The following is a 15,497-nucleotide window of genomic DNA, read 5'->3' on the forward strand; positions in this document are numbered from 1 at the left end:
CTCTGTCTAATACCTCTCATAATCTTGTAAACCATTAAATCTCCCCTCATTCTCCTTCTCTTCAAGGAATAAAGTCCGAACCTTTTTAATCTTTCCCTGTAATTCAACTCCTGAAGACCCAGTAATGTCCTTATAAATCTTTGCACTCTTTCAATCTTATTGATATTCTTCCTGTAATAGGTGACCAGAACTGCACACAATTTCCCAGATTTGGCCTCACCAATGTCTTAAACAACTTCAACATAACATCTCAATTCCTACACTCAATTCTTTGATTTATAAAGGCTAAGATGCCAAAACCTTTCTTTACAACCATGTCCACCTGCAATGTCACCTTTAGGGAACAATGTATCTGTATTCCAAGATCTCTTTGCTCCTCCGCACTCCTCAGTGCCCTACCATTTACTGTGTATTTCCTATCTTGGTTTTCCCTTCTAAAATGCATCACCTCATACTTGTCTGCCTTAAACTTCATGTGCAATTTTTTTCACCCATTCTCCCAGTTGGTCCATATTCCCCTGCAAGCTTTGAAAATCTTCCTTGCTCTCCACAATGCCTTCTATCTTTGTGTCATCAGCAAACTTGCTGATCCACTTCACCACATTATCATCCAGATCATTGATGTAGGCAACAAACAAAAAATGGTCTCAGCACCCATCCCTGAGGGACAACACAAATCACAGGGCTCCAGTCTGAGACGCAACCATCCACCACCACTCTCTGTTTTCTCTCACACAGCCTATTACAAATTCAGTTTACAACCTCTCCATGGACACCTAGTGTCTGAACCTTTTGAACTAACCTCGTTAAAGGCTTTACTAAAGTCCATGTAGACAATATGCAAAACTTTTTCTTCATCTACCTTCTTGGTTACCTCCTCAAAAAACTACAAGATTTGTTAAACATGATCTATTGCGCACAAGGCCATGCTGACTACCCTTAATTAGCCCATGACTGTCCAAATCCCATCTCTCAGAACTCCTTCCAATAATTTATCTACTACTGGTGTCAGGCTTGCCAGCCTATAATTACTTGGTTTATTTTTGGAGCCTTTTTTTAAACAATGGGACAAAATGAACTACCCTCTATTCCTCTACCATTCTCCTGTAGCTCATGACATTGTAAATATATCAGCCAGGGCCTCTGTAATTTCTACACTAGTCACCCTATAGGTCCAAAGGAATATCCTATCCAGCCTGGGTGGTTTTCTACCTTTATTCACTGTATGGCAGCAAGCTCTTCTCCTTAATCTCCATATGTTCTATGACACTTCTGTTTGTTTCCCTTCTTTCCCTATGCACTATGTTCAGTTTCCTGAGTAAATACTGTTGCAAAAAAAAAAACAACTTTTAAGATCTCTCCCATTACGTGAGGCTCCACACATAGTTGACCACTCTGGGGTATAACACAGTATTCTGTTGACTCCATGGTTAAGTGAAAAAAACACAAATGTTGGAGAAACTCAGGAGGTCAAACAGTGCCTTTATGTAGCAAAGGTAAAGATACATCACCAACATTTCAGGCTTGAGCCCTTCAAGGTGTGGTGGAACTTGAGAGATGTCCATACAAATTGGTGGAGGCAGTGTGGTGAGGTGGGAGATAATAGGTTGGGGGAGGGGGGGAGGAGTCTAGGTTAGGTGGAGAGAGAAAAGAAGTAGGAACTGGATTGTCTAGTTAAATGGGGGCGGGGGGAGAGGGGAGGAAAATGCAAGCTGATTAGTGGAATGCAGTGAACTCATTGTTCATGGCCTGGGGTTGGAGAGTGCCCAGACGAAAAATGAGGTGTTGTTCCTCCATTCTGCTGGTGGTCAGGGTGGGGTAGTACGAAAGGCCATGGACAGAAATGTGAGCTTGAGAGTGTGACTCAGAATTGAAATGATTGGCTATGAGGAGGTCACTTTTGTTGCGGACAGAGAGGAGGTCTTGGGCGGAGCAATATCCTAATCTGTGACCGGTCTCTCCAATGTAGAGAAAGCCACAAAGGGTGCACCGGACACAGTAAATTAGTTCTTTGGAGGTACAGTAAAGTGTGTTTGGGACCTCGGACCAGGGTGAGGGAGGAGGTGTGGATGCAGGTATTACATCACCTACGACCACAGTGGAAGGTGCTGGGGTGGGGGGGAGTGATGGGTGGGGAGGGAAAAGTGCACAAAGGAGTCAGGGAGGAAGTAGTCCTTAGGGAAGGCTGAGAGGGGATGAGAAGGAAAAGTGTATCGGGTGGCAGGGTCCTGGAGTAAGTACCGGAAAACAGGTAGATAATGTGTTGGATGCAGAGGCTGGTGGGGTGGTAGGTGAGGACAAGGGAGATTCTGTGTTTATTGTTTCTAGGGGCAGGGTGGCTAGGGCAGATGAGTGGGGGAATGGAGGAGATGTGAGTGAAGGCTGAGTTGACCACTCTTCAAGGGGACCAATTTTGTCCCTTACTATCCTTTTACTCTTAATATACCTGTAGAAATCCTTTGGGTTTACCATCACATTATCTGCCAGAGCAACCTCATGACGTCTTTTTGCCTTTCTGATTTCGTTCTTGAGTATTTTATTGCATTTTCTGCCCTCTTCAAGTACCTCATTAGCTCCAGGTTGCCTATACTTGATATACGCCTCCATCTTCCTCTTAACCAGATTGCCAATATGTGAAAACCAGGGTTTCCTATACCTGTTAACTTTACCTTTAATCCTAACAGGAACATGCAAAATCTCCACTCTCAAAATTTTTCCTTTGAAGGCCATCCACTTACTTACACACCCTTGCCAGAAAACAACATATCTCAATCTACTCTTCATAGATCCTTTCTGATTTTCACAAAATTTGCCTTCCTCCAATTCAGAATTCCAACACAAGGACCAAATTTATCCTTTTCCATAATTAACTTGAAGCTAGTTACATTATGGCCATTGGACCCAAAATGTTCACTTGACTGAGCTTGTTCCCTAATTGGAGATCAAGTACTGCATCCTCTCTCATTGGTTCCTCTATATATTGATTTAGAAAACTTGCCTGAACACATTTCCCAAACTCCAAGCCATCCAGCCCTGTTATAGTATTGGAGATCCAGTCAATATGTGTGAAAGTTAAAATCTCCACTATCACAAAGTTATGCTTCTGACAAAGGTCTGCTATCTTTGTACAGATTTGCTTCTCCAATTTTCTCTGAATATTGGGTGGTCAATAATGCAATCCATTCAGTGTGGCCACACCTTTCCCATTCCTGAACTCCACCCATATGACCTCTGTAGACAAACCCTCCTGGCTGTTCTGACTTCGCACAGCTGAGATGTTTTCATAACATAACATAACAATTACAGCACGGAAACAGGCCATTAGGCCCTTCTAGTCCGCACCGAACCAAACACCCCTCTCTAATCCCACCTCCCTGCACAATGGCCATAACCCTCCATCTTCTTCTCATCCATATACCTGTCCAACCTTTTCTTAAATAATACAATTGACTCCGCTGCCACTATTTCTCCCGGAAGCTCATTCCACACGGCTACCACTCTCTGAGTAAAGAAGTTCCCCCTCATGTTACCTCTAAACCTCTGCCCCTTAATTCTCAACTCATGTCCTCTTGTTTTAATCTTTCCTCCTCTTAACGGAAATAGTCTATCCACATCCACTCTGTCTATCCCTTTCATAATCTTAAATACTTCTATCAAATCCCCTCTCAGCCTTCTACGCTCCAAAGAATAAAGACCTAATCTGTCCAATCTCTCCCTATATTCTAGATGCTTAAACCCAGGTAACATTCTGGGAAACCTTCTCTGCACTCTCTCCACTCTGTTTATATCCTTCCTATAATTAGGCGACCAGAACTGCACACAGAACTCCAAATTAGGCCGCACCAACATCTTATACAATCTCAACATCACCTCCCAACTCCTATATTCCATGCAATGATTGATAAAGGCCAGCATACTAAAAGCCTTCTTCACCACCCTATTCACGTGAGTTTCTACCTTCAGGGAACGATGTACCGTTACTCCTAAATCTTTCTGCTCTTCTGTATTCATCAATGCTCTCCCATTTACCACGTATGTCCTGTTCTGATTCTTCTTACCAAAATGAAGCACCTCACACTTATCAGCATTAATTTCCATCTGCCATTTTTCAGCCCACTTTTCTAAGCAGCCCAAATGCCTCTGCAATCCTTGAAAACCTTCTTCATTATCCACTATTCCACCTATCTTAGTATCGTCTGCATATTTACTAATCCAATTCACCACCCCATCATCTAGATCATTAATGTATATAACGAACAACAATGGGCCCAATACAGATCCTTGAGGCACACCACTGGTCACCGGCCTCCAACCTGACAGACAATTATCCATTACCGCTCTCTGGCATCTCCCTTTCAGCCAATGTTCAATCCATTTGACTATCTCAAAATTTATACCTAAAGACTGCACCTTCCTAACTAACCTTCCATGTGGTACCTTATCGAAGGCCTTACTGAAGTCCATATAGACAACATCCACTGCGCTACCCTCATCCACATTCCTAGTCACCTCTTCAAAAAATTCAATCAGATTGGTCAAACATGACCTTCCTCCCACAAATCCATGTTGAGTGCTCCTGATCAGACCCTGTCTATCCAGATGTTTATAAGTACCATCTCTAAGAATTTTCTCCATTAATTTACCTTCCACAGACGTCAAACTTACAGGCCGATAGTTACCAGGCTTCCTCCTTGAACCCTTTTTAAATAACGGAACCACATGCGCAATGCGCCAATCCTCCGGCACTATCCCCATATCTAATGACATTTGGAAAATTACTGCCAGAGCCTCTGCTATTTCCTCCTTCACTTCTCTCAATGTCCTGGGGAAGATCCCGTCTGGTACCGGAGACTTATCCACCTTTATATTCTTCAAAAGCCCTAAAACTACATCTTTTGTAATCTCTATATTCCCCATATTTACCCAATTTGCTTTTTTTAATCTCACATCTCCCAATATCCTTAGTGAATACCGAAGAAAAGAAACTGTTCAATATCTCCCCCATTTCTCTAGGCTCCACACACAGTTTTCCGCTCTGATTTTCTAAGGGACCAATTTTGTCTCAAGCTTTCCTCTTACAATTAACATATTTGTAGAAATCTTTTGGATTAGTTTTCACGCTGCTTGCCATAGTTTCCTCGTACCTTCTTTTAGCTTTCCTAATTCCTCTCTTAAGATTCCTCTTAAATTCACTGTATCTTTCAAACATCCCCTTAACTCCATGCTTCTTATATCTAATGTACGCCTCCCTTTTTCTTTGAACCAAGTTTCCAATATTCCTTGAAAACCACGGCTCTCTCAAACCTTTTGCCCCTCCTTTTAACCTAACAGGAACATAAAGCTTTTGCACTCTCAAAATCTGATCTTTAAAAGACTTCCATCTCTCTACTACATCCTGCCCATAAAACAAATTGTCCCAATGCACACCCTGCAAGTCCTTTCGCATCTCCTCAAATCTAGCTTTTCCCCAATCAAAAACCTCAACCCTTGGCCCTGACTTCTCTCTTTCCATAATGACATTGAAGCTGATGGCATTATGATCATTGGACCCGAAGTGCTCGCCAACACTAACCTCCGTCACTTGACCCATCCCATTTCCCAACAGTAGATCTAACACTGCTCCTTCTCTGGTTGGCACCTCTACATATTGTTGTAAAAAAACTATCTTGCACACATTTCACAAATTCTAACCCATCCAGTCCTTTCACAGAATGTGTTTCCCAATCTACATGTGGAAAATTAAAATCTCCCATAATTACAACCCTGTACCTATCACAAATATCTACTATCTCCCTACAGATTTGCTCCTCTAGGTCTCGGTCCCCTCCGGGTGGTCTATAATACACCCCTACAAGTGTAACCTCTCCTTTCCAACTCCTCAGTTCCACCCAAATAGCCTCCGTGGATGTGCCCTCTAATCTGTCCTTCCTAGGCACCGCTGTAATATTTTCCCTGTCAAGCAATGCAACCCCACCTCCTCTTGCCCCTCCGACTCTATCACACCTAAAACAACGAAACCCAGGGATATTCAGTTGCCAATCACATCCCTCCTGCAACCATGTCTCACTAATCGCTACCACATCATACTTCCAAGTATCAATCCACACCTTCAGCTCATCCACCTTTTTTACAATACTCCTGGCATTAAAATATATGAATTTCAGAGATTTCCCAATTTTTAATCCCAGTTTTCCCTCATCTTTAATAACAACATTATTTACTTTTCCTGCCAATTGCCCTTCATCTTCTTCCAGAGCATTTCCCTTCTCTATCACCTGCCCATCCATATTCAAATACTTACTACAAACTTTCTTTGTTTGCATTCTAACCTTCTCCTTACTGCTCTGTACTATTTTGTTCCCTCCCCCCAACCATTCTAGTTTAAAGGATCCTGAGTAGCCCTAGCAAATACCTCTGCCAGGATTCTGGTCCCCCTGGGATTTAAGTGTAACCCTTCCTTACTGTACAGGTCACATCTCCCCCAAAAAAGGTCCCAGTTATCCAGAAACTTAAAACCCTGCCCCTTACTCCACCCCTTCAGCCACGTGTTAATCCTCCACCTCATTCTATTTCGATTCAAACTGTCACGTGGCACAGGGAGTAATCCAGAGATTACCCCCCTTTGCGGTCCTTCTTTTTAACTCCCTACCTGACTGCCTGTACTCACTTTTTAGGACCTCTTCTCTATTTCTCTCTATGTCATTGGTACCTACATGTACCACGACCTCTGGCTCCTGTCCCTCCCACTTTAGGATATCCGGGACACGAGCAGCAACATCCCGGACCCTGGCACCAGGGAGGCAAACCACCATCCGGTTCTCCTTGCTGCCTCCGCAGAATCCCCTATCCGTCCTCTTAACTATGGAGTCTCCTACCACAATTGCCCTCCTCTTCCTTTCCCTCCCTTTCTGAGCTACAGGGGCCAATCTCGTGCCAGAGGCACAGCCACTGTCGCTCCCCCCAACCTTGATGTCCCCCTTAACAGTGCTCAAAGAGGCGTACTTATTGCAGAGGGTTACATTCACAGGGCTCCTCTCTGGCACCTTACGTTTTTTTGTCCCTCTCCTAACAGTTACCCACCTTTCATCCTCCCGTGGCCCTGGCGTGACCACCTGGCTGTAACTCCTGTCTATGACTTCCTCTGTTTCCCTAACCAGCCTGAGGTCATCGAGCTGCAGCTCTAGTTCCCTAACACGGTCCCTGAGAATCTGCAGCTCGACACACCTAGTGCAGATATGGACATCCGGGAGTCTGGAAGACTCCAGGACCTCCCACATCTGGCACTCCCGACAACACACAGCCTTAACACTCATCCCTTACCCCAATGAAGTAGTAATAAAGACTATCTTAGCTTTCTCTCCGCCTGCTTTCGCCGAAGCCTGATGAGCCAAAGCCTGGAAGTCCCACTCCTTCAGTGGGCCACTCACTCGTTGGGCCGCTCGCTGTCGCTCTTATTTATTGGCCTTTTACCAATTAACCCCTACACACTCTACTGTACGCTCGCTCGACCAATGGCCGCCTCCGATGCCGACTCCTCCCTGCAGACCCTGGTAAGAGACTTTTTAAAAAAGTTTTCTTACCTGCCCCGGACTCTTTTCTTTTCTGTCCTTCTCCTCTCTCCTTTTCTCTTCTCTCCTCTCCTCTCCCTACTAGCAATACCACTCCTCCCACTTTCATCCCTCCCCATCTATCATGTCTGAAGCAACGGAACCCCAGAACATTAAGATGTCAGTATTTCCCCTTTTGCAACCAAGTATCACTAATAATAATAATGTATCAATCATGTCCTCAGCTCTTCAGCCTTTCTAACAATAATCCTTGCATTAAATAGCTCCTGAGAAAATTTGTATCACGTACAAACCCCTGATTTCTGTCTATACATGCAGACTTTGTATGACCTTTCTCCTCCTACTTCTCACCAACTTGTCTAAAGTACTGATTTCTCTCCCCCTGCAAATCTATTTAAACCCATCAGGACAAAACTAACAAACCTACCCACAAGGATATTAATCCCCTTCCAGTTCAGTTGCAATCTGTCCCATCAGTACAGAGCCCAGTGATCTGGAAACCTGAAGTCCTTTCTACTACACCACGTCTCCAGCCACGTGTTCAGCTGCCTTATCCTTCTATTTCTAACCTCTCCAGCCCATGGCACGGGAAGCAATCCTGAAATTACTACCCAAAGACTGTCATAAATTAGATCAGCCATGATCGTATTGAATGGCGGAGCAGGCTTGATGGGCCATTTTTGGCCTACTCCTGTTCGTACTTCCTATGTTCCATTTTCTGTGGCCTGAATGCCCAGTGCAAATATGGAATGTTATAACTGCATTGATTTCTTTTAACAGGCTAATACTTCAGGAATATCCATTGTTAAAATTGTGTGACTTCTTTTGCATGCTTGGTCATGTTCAATTTCTATTATATTCTGAATTTCAAATAAGAGGAATTATAATTTTTGAAAGCTGTTCAGTTGTATATATTTATGTTTAACACTTTAAAAAAAACTTTTACAGAAAATTGTTTAGCACAAGACTTCACTTGCTTTCTAATAATTGTTTCTAGATCTGTGCAAAAGATAGAAATTATCTTTTGATTCTTGAAGATCATGCTCGCTGGATTGATGAACAAGTATTGCAGTTCATGTATGTTCCAGGAAAAGAGATAGAGGTGTCAGAGCATCAGGTTCAGGTTGCAAAACAATTAGTTGATGTAAGTTGGCTGTTGTTATTTGGGGAGATTTAAATGTAACTGTGCAGTACAATATTTTCTAATGGTTGGAACCTTGTTTTTTGATGTATTGTAAACTGAATGGGAGTCAGAAAAATAGTTCTTGTACTCATTGCATCAAGCTAATGCTTAATTGCTCAGAGTGATTCATTATTTTCACTAATTCTTGCATTAAATTTGATGTGAACTGCAGAAAATATTAACTAATTAGCCAAAGATGTGGTCATTTGTGTTTATGGTGAAGACTATCTGATTATATAAATAAAACTCCTATCAGACTTTTTCCTTTGAGATGTTGAGCCAAAGGTTTGACCACTCTTTCCAGTTGATGCAAATAATTCCATGCACAGAATAACTTTCTGAAAATTTATTCTGTATCCTGAGGTGTCATTACTGGATGAATGTGGATAGAATCTTCCCTCTTGTTTGAATCACTGTTTAAAAATTAAGGGTTTGCCTATTTATGTTAGGATTGCGATGGATGCGCTTTTAATATTTTAAGGATGAATTGGTAAGATTTCTGATCAACCAGGGACAGTAAAGCTATTGGGATGGGTAGTAATGTAGTGTGGCGGCTCACCACAAGGCAGGCGAACCAGCCCCACTTGTAAGCCATGCGGCGGGGCAGCTGGCCAAAATGGCGCCGTCGGGGGTTTCCCTTCCTTCCATCTTGGGGCTCAGAAATCCACGCTTGGGGACCATGTGATGCCCAGATGACATCAGCGCCCTCCAGCGCGGTTCTCAGCCAGGTCTGGGCTGGGAGTATGAGTGCAGCCCAGCAGCCTGCAATAAACTTGTCTGCTCACTGACCTCAACCCGTCTGGTTGCGTGTGTTATTGCTGCCGCTACAATTGGTGACCCCGACTGGTTCAAACATCTTTGAACCCATCGTGAGTGAGCCTGGGATCAGCACTATAGCTGTGAAACTGCCTGAATTCTGTGTTCAGGAGCCGGAGACCTGGTTCGTCCACGCGGAGGCCCAGTTTCACCTCCACCAGATTTCGTCTGACATGACCAAATTCTTCCATGTGGTCACTGCCCTGGACCAGGCCACCACCAGACGCGTGCTGCACCTTGTTCAGCACCCACCCACTGAGGACAAGTACGAGACCATCAAGCGAGTGCTTACTGGGTCCCTTGGACTCTTCAGACTCCAGTGTGCTGCACCTCGACACCCTGGAGATAGGTCCCTGATGGACGAGATGCTTGCGCTCATGGGTGAACACACCAACTGCCCACTTTTCGAGCGCATCTTCCTTGAACATATGCCTGGGGACATCCACCCGCTGCTGGTTCAGGAAAGCTTCACTGACCCGAGAAAGGTCACTCGGAAGGCCCAAGAGCTATGGCTCGCACGATTCTCGGAAGGCTCAGTGGTTCAGCAGGTCACTGGGCATGGGCACAATCACGTCAAGCCCGCCCCTAGCGCTGCGGTAGAACACCCGGCTCCTGCAGGGGCCTCCAAGAGCATAACCAAGGCCACAGCATCCGCTTCAGGCCTCTGCTTCTACCATCAACGCTGGGGAGCCAAGGCTCGGAAGTGTCATCAGCCCTGCTCGTTCCAGGGAAACGACCAGGCTGGCCGCCGTTAATGGCTGCAGTGGCTGGCCAAGGATACAGCCTTCTCTACCTGCAGGACTCATTCAGCGGCTGGCAGTTCCTCGTTGACACTGGAGCCCAGATCAGCATTATACCGGCCACGGCCATCGACTCCAGGAACCGACCTCGTGGACCTCCCCTCTGTGCGGCCAACGCAACGGCAATCCAGACGTATGGAGACAAGACAGTCCACTTCCAGATCGGCCAACAGGATTTCGCGTGGAGATTCACTGTCTCGTCCCTCCCGACTGCCATCCTGGTTTCCGACTTCCTCCTTGCTCATAGGCTTCGGGTGGACATTCAAGGTAGATGCCTAGTGGACGCCCGTACCTTCCAGGCTATTCACCTCGATGCCTCCCGCTCGGAGGAACCGCAGAGACGAGTTCCAGCAGATCCTGGACAAGTTCCTGACACTCTTCAAGCCACAGTTCTCCGTTGCCTTGCCGCGTCATGAGGTGTTCCACCACATCCCCACCCAGGGCCTACCGGTTCACGCCAAGGCATGCCGGCTCCTGCCTGACTAGCTCCAGGTAGCAAAGGAGGAGTTATCGCACCTGTTGGAGCTGGGTGTCATTTGGCGGTTCGACAGCCCGTGGGCCTCGCCGCTCCACCTGGTCCCGAAAGCCTCCGGCGGCTGGCGTCCCTGCGGAGACTATCGACGGCTCAGTGAGGCAACCATTCCTGACCATTACCCCATCCCTCACATCCAGGACTTTACGGCCAACCTGCAAGACGCGAAAGTCTTCACCAAGGTTGACCTGGTACGTGGCTGTCACCAGATCCCGGTGCACCCTGAGTACATACCCAACACTGCCATCATCACCCCCTTTGGCTTGTTCGAATTCCTGCGCATGCCGTTCAGGCTCAAGAATGCCGCTCAGACCTTCCAGCGCCTCATGGACTTTGTGGGCAGGGACTTGAATTTCGTCTTTAATTATTTGGACGACATCCTCGTCGCCAACAAGAACCAGACGCAACACAAGGCCCACCTATGTGCCCTTTTCTCCCGGCTGGCCGAATTTGGCCTCACAATCAACCTGGCCAAGTGCTAGTTCGGAAAAGAGTCCATGCAGTTCCTGGGCCATACCATCACGGCCGAAGGAGCCACGCCAGCCGCTGCGAAGGTTGCCGCTATCAGGGAGTTCCCACACCCGAACAGCCTCAAGGGGCTGCAGGAGTTCGCACGTATGGTCAACTTTTACAACTGCTTCATCCCGGGAGCTGCGCGCTTCATGCAGCCGAAGTTCGCCCTCATTGCAGCCAAGCACAAGATGCCCACTTGGAACCAAGAAGCCTGCACCGCATTAGAGGCCACCAAGAACGCCATCGCGAAGGCTGCCATGCTTGCCCACCCGCATACCGACCTGCATATGGCACTTTCTGTCGATGCCTCTGCCACAGCCGTCAGTGCCATCCTGGAGCAGCAGGTGAATGGGCATTGGAAACCGCTGGTATTTTTCAGCCGCCTGCTCCTCCCAACTGAACGCAAGTATAGTGCCTTCGACTGCGAGTTATTGGGCATGTACCTGGCGGTGCGCAATTTCCGCTATTTCTTGGAGGGGAGGACTTTTACAATCTTCACAGACCAAAAACCCCTCACCCAGGCACTTGTGATGGCAAAGGATCCCTGGTCAGCTCGCCAGCAGCGTCACCTCTCCTTCGTGTCGGAGTTTACCATCGACATTCGACACAAGGACAATGTGGTTGCCGATGCACTCTCGCGACTGGCCATCTGCGCGCTGACACCCGGCCTTGATTTCGACCAGCTTGCCTGGGACCAGGAAGCTGATGAAGAGATGAGGGCCTTCAAGACTGCTCTCAACGGCCTGTGGTTCCGAGACCTGCCGACTCCAAGCGGCGAAGGCACCATCCTGTGTGATATCTCCTTGGGCACCCCGCAGCCATTGGTTCCGCAGCATTGGCGCAGGCAGGTCTTCCATCACATCCACAACCTTACACATCCGTCCATCAGGTCCACAGTCCGGATGGTGGGAGAATGGTTCGTATGGCATGGGCTGGGGAAGCAGATCGCGGGCTGGGCCAGAACAGGCACCTATTGACAGACGTCCAAGGTGCACAGGCACACCAAGGCGCCCGTGGAGGAGTTTGAGCATGTCCGGGAACAGTTCAGCCACATTCACGTGGACCTCGTCGGGCCCTTACCCGTTTTCCGGGGCTACCGTTACCTGTTTACGGTGGTGGACCGCACCAATTGCTGGCCTGAGGTGATCCTGATGCCAGACGCCTCCACCGACTCCTGCTTCCGAGCCCTGTTGCGTGGTTGGGTCGCCCGGTTTGACGTCCCGGCTCACCTCATCAGCAACCGGGACGCCCAGTTCACATCTGCGCTCTGGGCACAGCTCGCCAGTAGGTTGGGGATACAGCTACACCACACCACGGCCTACCACCTGCAGGCCAATGGACTGGTCGAACGTCTGCACCGCCACCTTAAGTCGGCGCTCATGGCCTGCCTCACCAGTCCTGACTAGATGGACGAACTGTTTGGGTGCTCCTGGGCATCCGCTCCACTCCCAATGAAGATCTGCAGACGTCATCAGCTGAGCTGGTCTACAGTGCGCCGCTGGCACTACCTGGTGAATTCATCAATGCACCTCAGAATCCCCAATGGTCACCGTTTGAACTACTTCCTCACCTCAGGGCACGCTTGGACTCCTTTGAATCCCCACTGCCACCCAGGCATGGCACCCACCTGACTCACATTCCTGGCGAGCTGCTTTCCATGGAGTTCGTTTTCATTCGGCGGCGCCCGACTGCGGCACTTCTGCAGCGACCGTATGAGGGGCTGTTCAGGGTTATACAGCATTCCAGCTTGACGTTCACGCTGGACTTGGGCGGCAGACGTGAGCTGTTTACCATGGACAAGCTGAAGCCAGCGCACCTCGATCCCACTGAGCCCGTGGTCGTTGCCCAGCCCAAGAAGCGAGGCCGCCCAGCAAAAAGGACATTGGCGCCATTTCTGGGGGGGTCGGTGTGGTGGCTCACCACGAAGTAGGTGAACTGGCCCTGCTTGTAAGCCACGTGGCGGGGCAGCCGGCCAAAATGGTGCTGTTGGGTGTTTACCTTCCTTCCACCTTGTGGCTCAAAAACCCGCGCTTGGGGTCCACGTGATGCCCAGATGACGTCTGCGCCCTCAAGCGCGGTTCTTAATCAGGTCCGGGCTGGGAGTATAAGTACAGCCCAGCAGTCTGCAATCAACTCATCTGCTCACTGAGCTCAACCCATATGGTTGCGTGTGTTATTGCAGGAGCACTGTAGCCGCCACTACAGTATCACTAATGCTACTCAAATCGGTTAGGATCTTATTGAATGGCACAGCAGTTTTGAGGAGCCTTCTGCTGTGGTTGTGCTATGGGCACAGCTTTGGTATGAGGCAAAGGACACAGTTGGTGCAATAGAGATTGCCAGCTTGAAGTTGAGGGTGAAAATTGTTAAAGCAGTAGAATGGCATAAGAATGTGAGATGACTCACACTTGGGTCCCACTAAATTGGCTGTTCATTGTCTTGAGATAGGAATGGGGGTTTGGCTTTTCACATTTGACCACTTCTAACTGGGACACAAAACGCTTTCACACTTGAAAGGAGCCATCCCTGAGGTTAGAACTGTTCTACCTTCTACCGGTGACATCATGATGATAGGCTTGCCCTAAATCATGATCTTGTATTTGAACAAAATTAATCATGCTTAATTATGAAATAATTAAACTTTATGTACAGCTTAGTATGAGCCCTATAGCCCTTGTTATTGTTGTGTTGACCTATATAAGCTTTTATCAGGGACCATGGGAAAGTGCTAACAATAATGGCAATAGCGGGCAATTTTTAAACAGTGTGAGAAAGTTGGTAGCGCTATTGCACACAATTTAGAAATACTGTGGAAAAAGTGATGTTGGGCCTGCCCTCTCAGAATTCCATGCGGCAGAGAAAGGGATGTATGCACGGAGCACTCGTGGAGGGGTTTCTCTGCCGCACAGCATTCTGGGAAGTCAGGTCTGCCATTCCTTTTTTTTACTCCCACGGTCTTTATAAATTGTGCGCTGTAGCGCTACCAACTTTCCCACGCTGTTTAAAAATTGTCCACAGTTGCTATTTATTCTCATTCTCTCTCTCTCTCTCTCTCTCACCCCCCCTCCCCCCATGGCAATGCAATTGCCCATTCTACATTTGCCTGATTGCAACGCCAGCATCTGCATATGCCAGGTATTGTACTAGGGGTTAAGGCTGTCAATCCCTGGCATGAGATGATGTCATCTGACGCTGGCATTGAGACAATTTTCCTTTTCCAATTGCCATTAATTCCTGGGACACTTGCAAGTGTGAAAGAGGCTATAAATTAAAGTAAAATCTTGCTGGTGTAAATCACAAAACTCTGTAGACATTGGAGTTAAATTAAAAATACAAAATGCTGGAGAAGCTGAGCCGGTCACACGTGCTGGTGACGCTAGGTTATTTGTGGGGCAAATATGATCAATTACTAGAAGGGATTCCAGGCAAAAATTATTTATTTTTCAGTGTTCTTTTTAGCCAGAGTTAATATGTCTTTAATGTACTGCACTGCAACCTCTTGTCTGAATTTTTCCCCCACCTTGTATTTATAGTCCCTTAATCATCAACTTTTGTTGAACTTCAACTCTCCAAATATTCCTTACCCATTCTGAAGATTGTGTGTGTGTGTTTAGTAGCCTCAGATATGCTTTGTAGTCTTTTACTTTTGAGTCTTCTTGGAAGTTCTAGTCAATAGACAAATTCTATTCCTAGTTTCTTTCTTTTTTAAAAAAGTTATGAAAACTTAATTTAAATCATGGCTGACGAACATCTGTAGATAGAAGTCCTTTCTGCTTCTTGATGTTTGCAAATTGTGATAGAATTATAAGAAAACCTGGCATGAATTTCTTTTACGTAGACCTATCTCTCGGTCTGTAAGGATATTGTTATGGTTGGTGCGTCTGATACAGAGTTCCAGGCTCATTTGCTGGGTTTCGCTGTTGCTGTGATGAACTCAGGTAATATATTTATATCTCAATTTTTGCATAGTTTCTTTGTCATGCATGCTTTGTGTCACAGTTTGATCATGTGTCTGGATTCTCATAATTGAGGTGATGCATTAAGTACCATTAATAAAAATATACAACAGTGATAGATGGTAAAGA

The 15,497-nt window shown here is 46.7% G+C and overlaps 1 protein-coding gene across 5 annotated transcripts in view; it reads left to right on the forward strand.

Annotated features, from left to right (window-relative positions):
- Nucleotides 1-15,497, forward strand: part of ncapg2 (non-SMC condensin II complex, subunit G2) — a 113,266-nt gene that overhangs the window by 68,135 nt on the left and 29,634 nt on the right. For all 5 annotated transcript variants that reach the window (XM_069914732.1, XM_069914727.1, XM_069914728.1 and 2 more), the window contains 2 exons: nt 8,566-8,712; nt 15,251-15,350. In XM_069914732.1, the coding sequence (XP_069770833.1) occupies nt 8,566-8,712; nt 15,251-15,350 (247 nt within the window). The remainder of the gene's footprint in view (nt 1-8,565; nt 8,713-15,250; nt 15,351-15,497) is intronic.

Source organism: Narcine bancroftii, chromosome 1, assembly GCF_036971445.1.
Source record: "Narcine bancroftii isolate sNarBan1 chromosome 1, sNarBan1.hap1, whole genome shotgun sequence".
In the NCBI taxonomy this organism is placed as follows: Eukaryota; Metazoa; Chordata; class Chondrichthyes; order Torpediniformes; family Narcinidae; genus Narcine; species Narcine bancroftii.